Source organism: Chiroxiphia lanceolata, chromosome Z (assembly GCF_009829145.1).
Source record: "Chiroxiphia lanceolata isolate bChiLan1 chromosome Z, bChiLan1.pri, whole genome shotgun sequence".
NCBI classification, from domain to species: domain Eukaryota; kingdom Metazoa; phylum Chordata; class Aves; order Passeriformes; family Pipridae; genus Chiroxiphia; species Chiroxiphia lanceolata.
The window spans coordinates 62,291,954-62,310,747 of record NC_045671.1 but is presented as its reverse complement, the minus strand read 5'-3'; the positions used below and the strand labels follow the sequence as shown (position 1 = coordinate 62,310,747).

Below are 18,794 nucleotides of genomic sequence, written 5' to 3'. Positions count from 1 at the left end.
TACCATAGCTTTGTGCATTATCCACAGGCCTCAGGCTTCCCTTTATCTGACGGTGCTGTGGACTCCTGATCAAACTAGGAGCTCCAATTTTCTTTCAATCCCTGTTGCTGAGCTTCTTGAAGATCAGTCCAGCCCATGCTCCCAGACCTTTGGGTTCTGTTTGTGTTTTATGTGGATTGGTTCAGAGAAAATAAGATTATCCCTATCAACCCTATCATTTCCTCATATGCTGTAGTTTCTCACCTGTCCACTGTTGTTCGTCTTTTCCTTTCTAGCCCCTGGATTACTGACATGGAGTACTGTTGTTCAAAACATTGTGCTAAGCTTTGAGATCTTTTATCATGGTCGTTAAAAACAAAAACACAACCAACCATCCAAACAAACAAACAAAAAGCCACAAAATAAAAAGCCACAAACAGCAACAGCTTCCTGCAGTACACTTCTACTGAACAACAGTTTTCTGCAGTATGCTTCTACTAAAGAAATCCTTGACCTCTTAAAAAAATCCATTTAAATTTTGAGGAAGACATTACTTTTTCCAAGAGCCTGTCCTCCAAGTGTGCAAGTTGGCTTCTTCAGATAAGGACAGCATCCAGCCTGCAGCAGCAAATTTCTGTTTCTGCAAAGGGCAGCATAGCATTCAGAGGCTTAATTTAGTGCCTGCAGATGTGACCCTGCAGCAGTAACTCCAAGGGAGATCAGAGCATTTACCCACAGAAAATGCACCTCGCTGATAAGTCCCTGGACCTCCCTACCAAGGAAGGGCAAGAGCAGCATTTGTCCCTGCAGAAGATCCTCTGCATGGCTGTGTCTCCTCATTAGGAAGCAGGGTAGCAAGTCAGGACACTGGAGGGAAATTTAGTTCTCTCCTGTTGGCACTGGCCAGCACTGTGTAACCTGGGACTCTGGGTCATGATTAAGTGATGTATTCATGCTTGATTTCCTAAAACACATCAGGCTATGGGGAGAAGTTACTTAGTCTCTCTAAAAAAGAGGGATGCTTAAATAGGGATTCAAAAACACAGCCTCGAGGGTCACATTTTGAGCAGTACTGGGTTTTGCAACCATCCTCCAATATATGCTCTTACTTTATTTGTGAAGCAGAGGGAGGAAAACTGATTTCCTTTTGCTCATAAATGGTTTATTGGGCAGACTAGATTAGTCAGGCATGGTGAAGTCCCATCTCCCTTATTCTGATCAGAACAGTCTTGCTAACAGTTCCACATCTCCGTAACTGACAGACTTGTAAATATTTATGAGCTAATTCCGTGCCCTGAAATGCAACGGCTGTTGTTTTTAGAGCCCATAGATGTTGCGTGTGGCCTAAGCCTGCTTGATTTGGCAGACATTGCTTCAAGCTTGAGAGCACACACTAAGATGCACGAAGTGTGCTGGCAAAGAAAAACGTGATCCAGAAACAAAGAATGAAATGAAAGCTGTAAAGCTTTATGATTCCCCTCCTTGAAGTGGTATCAGCTAGCCAAGAGTCAGTTTTGTCTTCCTAACAGGGAGTGCAAGGAAAACTGAACTGAAGGAACTGGTAAATGACCTTCAGTCAGATCTTCCTCCTGACTTTTGCTTTTCTGGCTCTTCTGATTTCATTCTCCTCCCAGAAAAATATTCTATGCCGTCGTCTCCCTTGTGGCAGCGTATTCTGTGGCTGTGATTTGAGTGTGCATCATATTTTGGCAGACCAGTATCCCCTAAAGAATACACACCCCTGCCAAAGCATCTGAAATCCACAAACCTGTTATCACTTTCCCAGCCCTTTACTTTTTACACCTGTGTAGCTGTCTCTTGTGTGTGACCTCTTCCCATGACACTGCACAAGCCATGGAGCTCAGCACTTATAGCTCCACTTGTTTTTTGGGGGGAGAGAAACTTACTTCTTCCTGACATTTCTTAATTCCTTGTACACAGATTTCTGTTTGGATTTTTTCTTATGTCTGTGAGTTTCTAACTTTCTGTGCTTCCCTCTGATAAAATTGCAGCCTTTAGCTTTATAGGCAGCCAAGAGCTAGTGACTACTCATATCTCAGCCTCCACAAATGACAATGCTTAGCTTTATTTTGTCCTCAGTTTGCTGTTATGATGAAAGGGTGGAGAGCAAAGCAGAGTGACTCGAAGAAACACTGAGTCCTGTGAGTTATTGCCCTCTTTCCTCAGGATCTGAAAAGAGGAGAGAAGAGAAGGTCTCCGTTAGTAAGGACTGTGAATATTTTGAACAATCAGTGTGAGATTTCCCACACACACACTGCTCTTCTCTCTCCTTTGCACAGCTAACACTAAATCAGAGGCAGAACAAAGGTGCCCAGCCAGGACCACTATTACCAATGCTGAAACTTGTATGATCCAAACCACTTCCAACTCTGCAGCAGTGTTAATTTTGTCCAATATTCATCAAAAAACAATGCTTTGTGCCCTAGGACACCTACACTGATTTGTCACTGCTTTGTCACAGAAAGCCAGGGAATAGTCAGTAAAATTATATATATTAGAATGAAAGAAAGCAACAGATATCCTCACCCTCTTCCTCCAAGACAGTTTTCCAAATGCTGATTTTATAGTACCTCTGTGGAAGAAGTTTGTTTATTCATGGAAGAAGGAGCCCATCAGAGGACCTGTTTCTCTGTGAAATAATTTCTCCCAGAAAATTTGTTGTCTTGCATCCCCAAGGATGCCAACACTAGAGCAAAGCAGACATTATGGCACTCTTCATTGCCTTCTGAACATGTTTAACTCAATTACAATTTACTGTGAAGTGTAGCCACCTCCTAACTGACATCAGTGGGAATTGGTCAGTTTGAAATGAATGAAAGCTGGATCAGAACCCAGATATATAATGGATGTATATAAGAGGTAGTTTTAATGACACGTGAGCTATTTTTGTTTGCATTTAACCCAAGATCATAAGGACTAGTAATTAAAAAAAAACAAATCCAAAGTAGGTTGAAGAACATGGTTGAACCTCTTTCAGAAAACTGTCCTTTTTTGTAGCAGGTTTTTGGTTTCTAGTCGGGTGTTTATGGGCAAGTCTCTGTCAAACACTGAACTTTTGTGCTCAGAGAGGGATAAACTGCACACACCCTCAGGGCAAGCTCTGTTAAGTATTCTCACCTATTGGCCCCACAGCAACTCTCAGCAGCTCATACAAAATACACACTAGGGATTAATTACTAGCTTGATCCCAATCCATTCATAATAGGAGTAGATTCTCTATTTGCTCGCCAACAGGCAGACTATCTCATTTTGTATGAACCTCAAATAATGAGTTAGCTGTGGTGGGTCTCACAAAATTTCCATTATGCTACTGTGGGTGTATGTTTGATGCCTTTGTTTGGACAGAATTAGGAAAATGGTTTTTAGACAAAACTAGTCTTCACTGAACATTGCTGAAGAAGTCACCATGGCTCTAAGACTACTTGCTTGTTCAGGCTGGAGATGTGCTAGGTAAAACTAAGGGTAAGAGAAGTTAGACTCAATGATCTTAAAGGTCTTTTGCAACTTTAACAATTCTGTGATCTCAATGGCCCCAGCACCTGTTGTCTTCTGGGTCTCCCATGGGGCTGTCATTATACATCTAATTTAACTAAGTCCCGGGGCTGATGGTTTGCCTGATTGGAGCCATGAGTTACAGCATGCCCCTTCCCACCACTGCAGGTTTAGGTGACAAAGATCTGACCTAGCAAGGTGTTTGTTTTCCCCATTTACTCTCCTTCCCTTGTATTGATCAATGCTGTGTCACAAGCACTAGGAGGCAGGGAACTTCCAGTGCTGCCGTGTCACTTTGACTTAGGAGACTAACAGCGCGAATTTGTTCTGGGGTAGGTGGCAAATTGCTGCATTCTGGCATTATCAAATCATGTATTTAATTTTAAAGAAGACAAACCTTCTAAGAAGGGCACTTCCCCAGAGTTTGCTGTAACCTATTAATTCAGCCAGTCAGCAGATACCAGGAGGCTCTTCTTTACGAACGTACCTCTGAAAAAAGGGGAAAGAGGTGTCCATCTGCTGCCAAAGCTCTTTATCTCCCAGAAAGATGTTCCTTGGGCATCATCAAACTATTTGGAGTCTCAGCTTACCAGAACTTTCTATATCTGGAATTTGCCAAACTGTTTGGAAACAGTCATAAATTTGCCACCAGAAGATCTCTAATTACATGTGAGGAGCTTCTGGGAGAGGTCAAGTACAGGTTGTTCTTATATAACTCCAGTATGAACGTGCAGCAACTCAAAAAGCTGTGTTATGTGATCAAAACTGCCTGGATTCACAGCAGCATAGATGTTATAAATCTTTGCCTTGCATAATCATTGACATTACGAAAACCTTGCTGTCAACAGGGAGGGTGGCATTTTCAAGCATGTCCTGAGCAAGCCAAATTCTCCTGCTGGTGCCAAAAAAAAGGGAAGTTCAAATTCAAGGGCCAGCAAGCAGCACTAACTACGAAGGGGAAGGGTGAAGGATGAGTCTCATATTTCTGCCCCATTTTTCCTTCCCCAGGAAATGGGGCGGATCAGGAAATGATCCCTGCTATTTCCCACCATGTCTGTTACTTGGTAACAGCATCAACACACTTGCTGCTGCTTGGCTAGGACAAATTGTGTTCCTCAGAAGGAGAGAAAAGCCTTCCCAAAAGCAGTCACACCCGTCCTGGGGTGCTTTGCAGATGTTGTCCTGCAGTATCACAGTGCCTCTGCAACATGGATTTGCACCATGGTGAATGGTGTGCTCCACAAGTCCTGCTCCATCCTACCAACCAGCCAAACACTGAGCCCAAAACAAACAGCAAGAAGCTTCTGCAAATGCAGAATTCATGCCAGCACTGGGGTTCATGTCCTTGCTGGGGCAGCAAGCCCTGGGATTACTGGTTTTCTTGGCTGTGGGTGGAGCTGCCTGCTGATCCAGGGAGCCATCTGCAGATGAATCACGGGTTTCCTTGGAAAAACGTCAGCCCAGGGGAGACAACACAGCCAGTTGCTTAGGTGGATGGTTTCAGGGTTTGGAACTGAAAGAATTGCATTTGGCCTCAATTATTTGAATCTAGGAGACTGAGAGCTTCTAGTGACTGAATGGAAACAGCACTTGCTAAAAAGTGCCGCTGCTGATACTGTGTTGGTGTTTCACAAGTTGTGGCATTGCCAAATCTACGTAAAGAATATTACGTGATACTGAAATGTTGGTGCACCAAATCAGTTCAATGCAAGGGTAGCCTTAGGGACACAAATGGACTTCAGAATCTTGTGCAGTGTCCATTCAGCTTTCAGCAAACATTTCCCTTTGGCTTGCTCAGAGATGAGGGCTACGAATGTATGTTTTCTTGATTTTAGCTTGGAAAATGGCTGTGTGCAATCCCAGCTGGTAGAACAGGATCACAGGGTCAGAGTCCCAAGTTATATATATATAGGGTATATATATATGCAGGTAATATATAGGGCTTTAGTCTCGGCCTCTGGCAACTGTCTCTGCAGATGTGCTTGGTTCCCTGCTCTGTATCCGCTGGTCTATTTTTCATTACACCTTCCAGTTATTTCCCTGCAATGTTTAGCACTGTTGCACCTCTGTCAGCTGGAAAAGTGCTGAAGACTTCAAAAGTCATTGACACAAACCAGTGGATAGCAACACCTCAAGTTACACCATGAAGAGTTTTTTCCTGATCCTTTCAGCCCTGTGGATGCACATATGGCATTTGCCCATTGAAGGATGCTCAGGTTTTGGTTCAGAAGGCATTATAACATTATCCAAGACACATTAAAACACAGTACGTGAAAAAGCAATTGAACACTTTTTCATCCAGTTATGTGCAAGCGCCAAAATCAGACCAAACAATTATCCTTCAGGTAAGAGACATCTGCGATATGAGTCCAGATTTTACAATCCAGGCCCTTTTGCAAAGGAATGTCACAAAAACAACAGTAAACCAGGCGTCAGAAGGACAGATATTTAGTATCTTGACTCCAACTGTCACCAGCAGATATTTTAAGAAAAGCACCAGTTCAGGTCACATATACATCCATAAAGTATGGTTTTTCTTCTGAAATGTTCTAGAAAACTGTGAAGCATTGAAACCATCAAATATAATGAAAATTGGCAGGCGTCTCCTGTGTGAATCTGTCTAATCTCTGTTTTGTATTCTTTTTTTGCTTTAAACCTTTTCGTACTTTTGGTAACTGTAGCCTCATGTGCATATAACTGTGCCGTGTGCATAATTTTTTGTGTCCTTGTCGTTAAGTTCTTTGGAAGCCCCTTCATTCCACTGTTGGCAGAAGCAGTGAATAATTATCAACCCCGCTAAACTCTGAGTAAAGTTAGGAGGATTGCCAGTGAAGTCAAACAGGATCTCAGAGTCCCAAAAGGATGAACTGTGCATATTTTTACTGTAAACAGAGATACTTTCATATCACTTTTAAGATTTTAATCTAACATTTCATCCCAATTTATTTTTAAAATTTTCTTGCTAACAGATAATCCTTTGTCTGGATTGGCATAAAAGGGCAAATGTGTAGTAGCAGCTACTTGATTGCATGGTAGTTGTCCAAGAAAAATATTTGTGCAAGTCTTGCTGAGTCAGAGTATGTTTCTGAATAAGCAGTGTGTCCCTCTCATTGACAGGATTTATCTCATGCAAGCCAAATCCTGGCTTGTCTTGTGCACTCAAGGTAATAGTGCATGCTCTTCGCAAAAGAGACAACAATCCTCAGCACAGTGTATAAGTATCATAGTGTTGTGTTTGTATGTGGTGCGTTACACATTAAAATAGATTGGCCAAAAATTTTAATGCTTTCTCTAGACAGGTGCCACCTGGTACCCAGACAGTATTTCACAATTTTTCACATCTGAGATTAATGAGAGGACAGATCATTAGCATGCTTTACTGTTGACTTGAAGATCTCACATGTAAGACATACCGTTACCAAGTCATCTTGTCCATTCCCCTGCCAGTCCACGGCTGTTGGACTGAGACGTGCTACTGACACCAAGCTATAAATCAGAGCAGTTTCTCTTGAAATGTAGCCGAGCAGCAGCCTAGCGGCATGCAGATCCTCTTAACAAAACTCATCAAGGCGGGTAATGACACCCAAACCCAGGTGGCCTTTCATTGTTGGAGGTTTTGATGTGAACATTTTGTACACTACTCTCCAGGAGCTCTTTCTAAACAAGATGCAGCCTCCTAGCCTGTATTGCAGGTCAGGTACCCACCACAGGTAGGGATAGCGCTGATCTGTGCAAGGGGCACACAGCCAACACCTCTTCACCACTGTAAGAGTCGTGGAAACATGCGTCATGTTTGTTGGTGCTGCCCTGCTCCACAGAGAGGCACTGGTCTGGACTCTGGTCAGATGAAAGCGGTGCAGTACTGGGAGGAAAGGAAGGGGAGCAGGGTTGTCATGCTGCTTGCCTTGAGAAGAGCATAAGGTATGGGGAGTTCATGGTCTTGGAGTACTAAGGGAGAAGGTTAGTTCCAGAACAGAAGAAAAAATAACAAAGGCACTGCAAGTAAATCCCAATAAAGTCTGAGGGACTTCAACATGGGACTGAGTCTGCCTGGTATTACATCCCCCAGGAAAGCGGCATATATCTCTGTTGGGGAATGACCCTCTCCTTGCTGCACTTTCCATGCAGTGATTCTGTGTTACTCCATCTTCTCCCAACCAGACACAGGAAGTTCCCCATCTTCATAATAACCAAAGCCCTCCTGTTCTTCAGTGTCACTACTATGAAGTTAGCACCACTTTAAATAAGAAGTTAAATTTAGCACGGCATGAGCTCAACATCCATGGGGTGAATAACCCCCATTCATTCATCTGGCACTCGTCATTTCTGCACAGATCCCCTTTTCCATTAAGTTGTTTGTTTACATAGTAGTTTGCTAGCCTATACAAACTCCCAAACTGTAACATCTCTTTTACATAAGAGCCATGGGGTAGGGCAGATAAACATACAAGTGTCTGAGGGTGTTCACTCATGCCCAGTAGAAATGTATAGTGTGGTTATCTCAGAGTCAAAGTAAACACACTGGCCTACAAATGGCACGAGATTTAAAGCATCCCAGCAGACAGAAGAAAAGTATTTCTTCAGTAAATATAATCAATCAATTAATTGATAACATGATGGTCCTAATCTGTCATAAAACATTCTGTCTATCAGTTGCTGATGGAATTCTTGTTTACTTAATACCAAATTTGTGGGACATTACAAAATGCTGGGTTAGCACAGAAATATGTTAGTGGTATAAAGTATGACCTTGGCTAAGGGCTATGACCTCCTGCACTGAAGAAAACTGTAGGTACTGGTTTTAAGGGCAGCTTTGAACTTCTCAGATATTACCCTTTTCACAGTTACCTCTGTACCATAATATGGAGAAATGCCTCTAGGGAATGCTCTTGGTTACATACAGAAAGACTATATTAAAAAGGGAGTTTCTAAAGATTTTTCAGTGAATGAGTGCATAATTTCTCTCCTAAGATTGAGAAACTTGTAAAATATCCGTGATATCATTACAACAGGTTCTGTCTTTGGTGGAGTTGGTAAATTAATAGGATTTTTTCTCTCTTTTTTTAATTCTTGTTAATAAGAAAAATATCCTAGTCCTGTATTTGAATACTACTGGAAGCCTCAGATTTCTTTATGAAATATGAAAAACTGCTTCACATTACTTCAGATCTCCATACCAGCAACTGAGAGGGGCAGCAACTCCGACATCACTGTAAACTTCCTAAAGGCCTCTTAGGACCTCAAATTTCCTTTGAGGAAGTGAGATTTACATCCAGCTGAAGATGAGAAATTTTAAACTGACTGGAAATCATTGAATGTTTTGAAAGATGAGGAATTTGCTGACTGAAAGGCTGACTGAAACCTCTTTCATCCTCTGCACAAAGCATGCTTCCTCACCCTACCTGTTCCTATACACATATACACAAACATAAGGATATGCATTCACAAAATCACAAATAAAAGCCAAAGAAAATTAAATTATCTATTATATGCTTCTGCTCTCCCCAGCCACATATTACTCTCATTGCTTCATGCAGGACAGCTGATACTACCACTGAATTACCCAAAATATTCAGGGTGACTCATGGCACTGAGTCCACTTGTGCTGTCAGGTTTAGGTGACCTTAGAGGGGGTTACGAGGGAGGGAAGCCTGGCAGAGATTGTACTGCTGAAGACAACAGGTTCTATCATAGGATCAAACTGTTAGCCAGGCTAAAAAAATGTTTCTCTACAGACTCAAAAACCACTTCATTTTCTAAGGGGAAATGAGAGTACCACTTCTCCTTGTACCTTGAAAAAGCTTGGCATGTAGCAGTCAACCCTTCTAATGTCATTCAATATGATTGAAAGGGTGAAGAAGTAACTCTTTTCCTGGTTAAGTATTGACTTTCTCAGTGAGGACAAAATTTACAAAACACTTTTTTTCTAGGATTTCTAGTAAGAAGATTTGCAGAAAACACTTCATAATGTATTTGGAAAAAGAAAAAAAGGAAGACTACTTCATGGTTTGCCTGGCTAATTGTAGTTGGAAACTTTGGTTTTATTCTCCATTTCTGATTGTTAAATATCTACAATTAATTTTAAAATATTTAGAATTCCCGTAGGCTTAGTGAGTGAGTTCATGTTTGAATCACTTGCAGAATATACCTTTTCAATAAACCCATCAGTAGGAAACTCTTCTTAGCTGTTTTCTACAGAGAACAAACTCAATTCCCTTTTGTCTTTATATCACATTTTAATTCCCTGCACATCTAGGTGCAAGATCAGAATCCAGGCACAAATATCAGCAGATATTGGGAGGGAAGCATATGTCATTCCCACCTACGTGAGACATCTTTCACATACGGAAAGTAGTCAAGGGACTCCAACTCACATTGCTGTAGAAACGTCCTCCTTTCCCTTTCTCCCTTGATCAGGCTTCTCAGAATGTGAAGTCTCTTAATGTGTTCCTACAGCACACAATTTAACCCATCAAAACATCATGCCTTTGAGCACACAGAAGTTGATTTATTACTGCAATTGTCTGAAGTGTAACCACTGTGATAGTAAAGCTATAATAAGGATATTTTAATAAAATTAAATGCATCCATTTTCAGAAAACAAAACAAAGCAAAACAAAAACATGCTGAAGGAGGTAGAGAACAGAGAGAACAGAATTAGTATTATCCTTTTTGATACCTATTTATTTTATAAAATATTGCACACATGAGTTACACAAGTTGAGATGAGAAATGTTCATCTCTGCTGGGGACATCTTTCAAAGCAATTATTCATAAAATGTATAACATACAATTACAGAATAGTAACTAGTATGTACCCTTGGGGAAATGAGACAAGCTGTATATATGTATGTGCTGCAAACACACTTGCAGAGGAAATGGGTACCTCAAATGGGCTGCAAATCCTCTTCTTCTTGGGGTTCTCATCAAGTGCCACTGGTTGCAAGGCTCCCTCTGGCATCAGTGAGAATGGGAATCGAAGCACCAAAAATGTTCATTTTAAATTAGTATGTTGGCATGGCCCTTGTACAAGAGTAACACGCAAATTCATGAAGCATTTCATATTTTTTGGGCCAGTCCTGGCAGGGCTAGATGTAGAAAAGTGCTTTATGCTGCAGCACAAGCATGTTCAAGAATTAACACAAAAATGTCCATATTTGGTTCATTCTCTTTATCTGCATGAATTATAAATCTAAATTATAGAAGCAAAATATTTTTGCTTCCAAACAACTGTTTGAGTAACAGATTTTCCTTTCTCTTCTACTCTCCCATAATCCCTTTGTTTACTCCCATTCAAAATTATTTGTGTTATGTGATAGTGGTACAGAAAGTCTGGAAGAAGTAGCACACTGTATAACACAGAATGAAGACAGCAGAAGTCTTAAACAAAAGGAGAAGAAAAAATATTTGTGAAAGAGGACATATCATGAAAGCAGTTCAACCTCCAGCTTTTAGCAAGCTAAAAAATGTACAGCAGGAAGAAACAGTAAAATCTAGCTACATGCCAAGGCAGCAGAAGTTCTGCCTATCATTTAATCCTCAAAGGACACCACCATTTAGGTGCTAAACCCTCCTGCTGGATTTGCACGCAGAAACAGTTACCATCCTTGGAAAGCATGTTGCTGAGAGCCTCTCAGACTCTGTCTTGAAATGATCTCTTTGTGCTTGCAACGCAGGGAGCATTTTCCATCCTGACCTGCAGTCACTGACTATCACACACTTCTGTGCCTGCTTATAATGCAAAAACTGGAATGCTGGATGAGGAAAACCAAATTTGCCACTGTTGTTCTGAATATGGGATCACTGAGATGAGGGTTTGGGCTTAGGAAAATGTGATGAAAAGGACTATCCTTCCACATTTGTGTGAGTCCTTTTTTTACAAAGAAGGTGAGGGAAACTTCCAAGCATGTGACATTACAGAACCTAACAAGAAGACGACTGTGATTGTGGTTTCAAAGTCCTCTCACTGGGAGAAATGGAGAGTGAATGATTGAAGTCAGCACTGGGATTGTAGAAGGCAGAAAGGCAGGCTGTCCTCCATACTGCAGAAGGCTGTATTTGTATACATTAGCACGTGGTGTAGGTTTTGCAACCTGTTACCATGCCCTTTGCTTAGTGCAAGAATCATTCCAGATCAAGAGGAGGTCCTGGGTACCTGGACTCACACCATGTCCCACACACAAGATCTGACCTTGCCCTCCCTAAAGAGAGTGACTGAATGCCTGCTCGTCTCAAGCACTGAAAGGATCTCTAATGTGCATCCTTCCTTACAGAGATGGAGCAGATGCTGGGCTGCAAACTAGGTCTCAGCTCAGCAGATGCTGCAGGCACCTCCACTCAGCTGGGGATGCCACTCATCCCCCATTCTTCCAGACCTGCCTCCTCACTCCTTCCTCCTCAGACTGGGGAGGACAGAAAGGTAGCTAATACAGCGTAACAGAATTTAATGCTGAGCACTGTGAGGTGGTCATACTGTGACAACAGGAGCTACATAATGAACTCCAGTACTATTTTATTTAAACCTAGGGCTTAGGCGTCTTCGAGATTATTTGTTTTTACCATCCAAACCTCAGTAAACTGTTGTGTCACAGTAGCATGATGGTAGGACTGCTAAATGAGTAAGACTGGTCATTTTCTGCTCACTGTGCAGACATCCAAGCTCTTTTAGCACGTCAGTATTTTGCAGCCCAAATGTCCTCTTTCTTCCCACTGTCTTGGGTATTTGCAAAGTCTTTGCTCTGCGTGAAATTGACACCAGTGGTCTGAAAACATTAAATTTATGCTCTTGTGGCCACAACCAGCATGAATGTGGTTATTTAGAAGGGGTAAAAAAGAAGGAAACAACCAGGAGAGCAGCAGAGGAGGCTACATTCTTTCCAGTTTTGTTCCTAATAATAGTTAGCAAAGATTGTTAAGCTTACCTTTCAGAAACCAAGGCTACTGCGGGTAATCCCAGAGATGGCTGCTCTGCACTGCTTTTTGGATAGACTCAAACAGCATGTCCCCTTTACAGAAGCCACACTGAACTCTTATTCACTGGTGCTCCTGCTCTGCAGTCATAATGCACATCCCTTGGGCTTTATTTTGTATCAGCAATGAGGCTCTGGGACAACTGCTCCTCACTTCTCAAGGAGCTAAAAGGTAAAACCTGTACTCATAGGAATACAATTTTCTCTGGCATTAAAGCATGAATTACAATTTGGAGAACTTTTAGCAAAGAAACAACATGTGGTGTTTGGAGGTTGGCTGCAGACTATGTGTAACTGAGTAGTCTCATCTTTGCCCTGCAGATGAACAGTCTGTAAAACTTCAGTGTGAACTCCCACTTTTCCCGTCTTCTCCTAACTGGCTGGTTGTGTCTGAAGACCATTAATGACAGATGTCCACCTTCCTTACTTCTGTCCCTCTAAGCTGTAGCACAAGGAAGGGTGGCCAGCAAACATTGTAGTGCGGCTTAGGTGCCGCTGTCAGGAAAGGAAAACCACAAATAGAAGGCAAAGACTGAAAAGGAAAAGGAGAGAAATAACATAATCTGCCACATTTCTGCAAGAGGGCCTGCATTGCTCCCCGCTTTTCACACATTGAGGACCATACTGCCTGTAGAGGCAAATAAATACACATCAGACACATATGAGGTGCAGGACCAGGTCTTTGGGATGAATTTCTCCCTTAGCATCAAATGGCCTCATTGCTGCAGAGGAAGGCAAGAAAGATGGGATGTAATGCTTAAGAAAAGCTTTTGGGCGAGACCTTAACAAAGATTAAATGAACCTCACTGTGGATTCCCACTTTTGAAAATGGAAGGATTCACGCTTGACAGGAGTTTGCCCATCTGAGTAATATGAGATGCAGGTGGCTGCCAGTGGTTCTGCAGGCTCCTGTTTTGACTCTATGAGTGCTATTGTCATGCTAGAAGGTGAAAGCTAAAGGGAAGAAGAAAGGGGCCTATGGCTTCAGAAACATCCTTTTTCTGGAAAAGGATAAGTATGCAAAAACAAAATAGTAAACAGTATGCAAAAATAAAATAATAAACATATCCCCAAAATAAGATTGAATTCTGCAATCTTTTTTTAAACCATACTTGAAAACATATGAGGAAGGGAAGAAAAAGGCAAAAGCCAAGAGCATAAATGTAGAAAGACATTTATGTCTTATGTTTCAATGTGTCACCATTGAAACATTGGTTGGCTTTCCTGGGGAACTCTGTGCTCCTGGAAATGCTTAATATAGGTACACCTTCACCAGCGTAAGGAGTCTTGGCTTGGTGGCCAGAGGTCAGCCCTGTTGTTTTGGAGGTACAGTCCCACCCAGGGATGTGCCTAAGGGGAAGCAGTCCACCTCTTGCTTGGTAGAGGAACAAGCTGTTTCTTTTCCTCTGAAGTGGGGTTTGTGTGAAGCCACCACCACTCAGGAGCTCATGGGCTGGTCCAAGTCACTCTGGATAGGTTGACACAGGAGACAAGGAAGGAAGTGCAAGAAAACACACCCCTCAGACCGACATGTTGGCCACAGCCCTCTCGTACATGCGCTCCAAGATGCGGTGGATGCTAGCAAAGCTCGGCCGGTCGGCAGGCAGCTTGCTCCAGCAGAGACGCATCAGGTTGTAGAGCTCCAGGGGACAGTTGTCTGGGCAGGAGAGGACATTCCCATCCCTCACATAGTAGATGACCTCTTCATGAGCCATCCCATAGTAGGGCTGCATGCCATAGGAGAAGATCTCCCACAGCACCACTCCATAGGCCCACACATCAGACTCTGTGGTGTAGCGGTTGTAGAAAATGGACTCGGGGGGCATCCAGCGGATGGGGATGGCGTCATTCTCGTTCGCTTTGTAATAGTCAGCTGAATACATGTTCCTTGAAAGACCAAAATCGGCAATTTTGACCACCATGTTCTCCCCCACCAGACAGTTCCTGGTGGCCAAATCTCGGTGCACAAATTTGCGCTCAGAGAGGTATGCCATGCCAGCAGCAACCTGCTTGGCAATGCAGAGCTGGCTGGTGCAGCACAGTGCCAAGGGGTTGGGGAGGCGAATCCTTGTGTCCAGACTGCTGTGTACCAGGCTGCAGAGGTTGCGAGGCGAGCGGTCACGCAGGTACTCATTTAGATCCCCGTAGGCCATGTACTCAAACAGCAGGCACATCGGTTTCCCAACAGCACACACACCTGGAAGAGGATAGATACACCACACAGGTCACTTGGGTAGCAAAGAGAGTTTCGCTGTGCAAAACCCAAAAGTTCCAAAAATGCTTACACAAAAGGGAGATTTTCAACAGCGCATGAAGAGCCAGGGAAAAAAAGGTAACCATGCAAATACCATCAAGTCTGCATGCATCTATCATGCATGCTCTCTCTTTGAATCTCCTTCACAAGGGGTCTAATGCTGAGCTCTGTGGAAAATGTTAACCAGTCATGCACTTGACTGATTTGTCTGGACATCCCAGGAAAAATATACACTTTTGGAGCTATGTTTAATTAAGAGCCAGATCGTGCTTAAGTTAGCATTAACAGAAATATTTCCTCTTCCCAGGTGCAACTGAAAGGGCATATTTTCAGGAAGTAACCTTTATAGTTCTAATCATGTTATTTTTTAATTCTTTTATTTGTTGTCATTTTTGTACTAATTATTATAATTAGTACTAATACTAACACATAGATGCACTACATACGCAGAAAGACTTCAAAAGTAATCACAAGAGGCATGTTCAAGGATTCAGTGAAATGCAAAGAAACTTCCACTACAACCTCTTCTGGATTTTTCTCTTTTTTTTAAATAGCTCATGGAAAAAATATCAGTCGTGGAAATTACTTTTGGCATGAAAGAGACTCAAAAATTAAAGAAAGACAAAGAAAAAGCAGACATCAGAAAGGAGACATTTTCCATATTTGATAGATGCGGAACCTAGTCCCATTGAAGGGCACATGCTTGGTTTTACATGAGCTTTATTGGTAGGCTAGCTTCTGCAGAAGACCACACTTCCACAGCGTTACTGAGAATACAGTGATATGGTAAAAATATTTATGTACCTCTCATTAAATTGCCAATGAGCAAAAGCCAACATTTAAAATGTATGTGTTTTGCTTTCTTAAGGCCATCACTTAGCAACTGGTGATTCAACTTACTTTGAAATCTGAAATTCTGGCTGATAGCATAACATTTATATCTTTGAAGATATCATTTCAATGCAATGAAATCAGGATCTGACAAGCATGAGAAGTGTATGTGAGAGATTTACCATCTAAGCGGTCTTCAACAATGTGGCTGTTTTCTCCACAGCCCCATAATGTGACACTAGTTTGTTCCTGTACCTTTGCCCTTTCCTGACCTAAAACATGTTGACAATAAACACAAAGTTTATTTGAGTTTGAGGCATTTCGTGACTTCTTTTTTCTGTAGCCTAACTATCTGTATCAACCCAGATTTCCCAAAACTGTGGTTTATCTATTTCAAATCTAATTCAAAATTACTGAAATAAATTAAGATCTCAGCTACTTGCTCACAGGTATGAGATCTGCATACAACAATTTAGAGCAGGATTGCCAGGTGAAGGTGGCCAGCAGCATCTACTTCCAACAAAAATGGCAATTTACTGAAAGAAAATTTGGTCCACAGCTTTCTTCACAGAAGAATGCCATATTTGCCAAGCTGCAACATCAAGACTTTCTAAAAGAAAACAATAAAGCAAGGTTCCTTTCAGATGAGAAGGGAAAGGGAAGGGGAAGGAAAAGGGGAAGGGGAAAAGAACCATTTTTGTGGTTGGCTTTTTTTGTTCATTTGTTTAATTCTGTTTTTTAATGCTGTTGAATGTTCAGACATCACAACAGTATGGGACCCATAATGCTAACAAGACTGGTGCCTGTGTTTTTTAAGTACCCACAAAATAAATCACAGCTCCAAGAAGTTCATGTCTTCACTGTAAGACATCTGTGTCAATGTTATTGAAGTGGAAGCAGAGCTAGGCAGCAAGATCGCCAACAGAATACTAAATGCACCATGAGGAGAGTTTAATGTGATGCACCATCCTGTTAAGACAACAGCATCAGACCCACATTTTGAGCCTCATTTTGGTGGACAATTCAGCAGAGCATACAATGGCACATAGAAAACGTCAGGTCTTTGCAGGAGGAATTTTCTCTTTCAAAAATAGACCAGCACTACCACTTGCATTTAGCTCCAGTCACTTGCACCCCCAATAACCCCACAGCAGATTTGCAGAAGGTGGCACCCTGCACATGGGTGCCTCACTGAGATACCTAAAAGCTTGACAATATTTGGATTGTCAAACTCTGCCATGAGAGCTGCTTCCCTCTGAAAGTCGGCCTGCATGTCTGCAGATGCTTCCTCCTTCAACATTTTTACTGCCACCATTGTGAAAGGCTCATAGGGCAGCAACCCTGGGGCCCTGCAAGGAGACGAAAAAGAGGAAAGCATCAGTGGTGAATGCATACACTCTAAATGCAGGTTCTGTTTCTGATGCAAAAGGATGCACTGACAGGAAAAAAAAAAAAAAAGAAAAAGAAAAGAATTTAAAAAAATAAGGGGGAAGGCCCCAGCACCAACTAAAGGAATATTAAATACCACCCTCACCATTTGGGCATGTCTGCATTGCATATTAGAGAGACATATCATTTGGTTCAATGGGGACTAAATCCAGTTTAACTTTTTTTGATTACTATTCTTTCTGCTTACAGACTCATGGCTGTGACCGGTAAAGAGATAAATAACAGGCTGTTAAGCAACAACCTCACCCAAGGTTGGAGGTCACACCCTAAAATTTATAGAGGACAGGATGGACTCTTCAGTCCAGGCAATTCACTTTTGAGGTGTAATGACTGAACTTACCAGAGTTAAAAAAAACCTATTTTATATGACATTGATGAAATAGTCTCCTTTCTCTTACCTGGCATAATGGTGACTTTGGTACATCCATCTACTATTAAAGTGAAAGTAACAATTACAGTAAATATGTCCCCCTGGTTTTGTAAGGAAAACAGCCTTTTGTCATTTGTGTGTGTGTGTGTGTGGCATATCTGTCCCTGTAATTCAACAAGTTATAAACCCATTAGCTAATTTCAGCTGAACTTAATGTGGTGCAGCTGATATCTATAGAAAATAGTTATACTCCTGCAAGTTTTGTGGAAATGTGTGACAGGACAGAAGGGACAAAGCATATCTGTGCCCTATCTGAAGAACAAGGTAATGTGCAAATACACACATGTTGTGATACTGGTGAATCTTCAGCTAGAGCTTATAAACACAAATTCATAGGAAACAGAGCTTCCTGACTTAGAGCAATCATAGTCTTGTTTTCTTACCCACAAGTCACTGCACCCTCAAGATTAGTTAGATGGGCTTGCCAAAGATTTAGGTGTAGCTGTTGCCAAAGAAGAGTAACTTTCTACTTTTCAAACACAAATCAAACATCAAATGCACATTTTGTTGCCCACGAAAACTCTTCCCAGGGGCCCTGAAGATAAAACATTTTCCTTACAGGTAGCTAGCAAGAGCCCATGGAAAATAATGTCCATTTATGTATCGTGTTACTACACCAGCCCGACTTCCCTCCCATTGCTCAAATGGTAGGTTGTTTTACTGCTCAGTAGCACCAAGAGGAGATACCAATTTCCAAAGCAAACTTCCAGTTTCGTTGTCATTTACTTCAGACATATGGCAGTTGCAACAGTTGTACTTGGATGCTGGAAATGTCAAATGTCAGTGGATGGCAGGAGGCCCTTCAGAAAGGAATCTCACAGGTGGCTGATCACAGCTGAAAAACTCAGGCAAGAAGGTCTGGCATGCCGGAGCAGAGGATCAGACTCCACACTTGTCTGCTACTGCCTCCATTGTGGCAAAACGTCTTCCTTTTTTTTCCCATGGTGGCAGCAGTGTCCAGTAAAAATAGAAGGGCTTTCATCTCTTCCAAACAGTCTCATAGATTACCACCCATCACTGACTAGCAGACCCAGTGCAGTGCCAAAGCAGGGGCAGGCACAGTTTGGTCTTGCGTGCTTTGAACAGAGAAACTCACCCCAGGCTTATGTACACCCAACCAACTTCACTGAATCCTGCAGTGTAAACTAATCTAGATATAACTAAGTGAGATTAAGCTGCACAAAGTCTTTTATTTGGCCTTCAGGCAACAGCAAAAAATTTCACCCTTGGTATCTCATGCTAATTCAGCCCAGTTCTTAGCAGACCTGGGAAACTCACACTGATCTGGCAGAGACAGAGACTGTCTGAACTCTTGGTAGACCACTATCACAGTTGGCCCATTTGGTGCCCAAAAGTCAGTCTTTGCACA

The 18,794-nt window shown here is 42.0% G+C and overlaps 1 protein-coding gene across 1 annotated transcript in view; it reads right to left on the bottom strand.

Moving 5' to 3' along the window:
• Nucleotides 1-13,681: 13,681 nt before the first annotated feature.
• MUSK (muscle associated receptor tyrosine kinase) overlaps nucleotides 13,682-18,794 on the bottom strand; it is a 52,548-nt gene continuing 47,435 nt past the window's right edge. The window contains exons 16-17 of the mRNA XM_032675637.1: nucleotides 16,747-16,895; nucleotides 13,682-14,658 (exon numbers count right to left, since the gene is read on the bottom strand). Coding sequence (XP_032531528.1) covers nucleotides 13,982-14,658; nucleotides 16,747-16,895 — 826 coding nt within the window. The 3' untranslated portion in view covers nucleotides 13,682-13,981. The remainder of the gene's footprint in view (nucleotides 14,659-16,746; nucleotides 16,896-18,794) is intronic.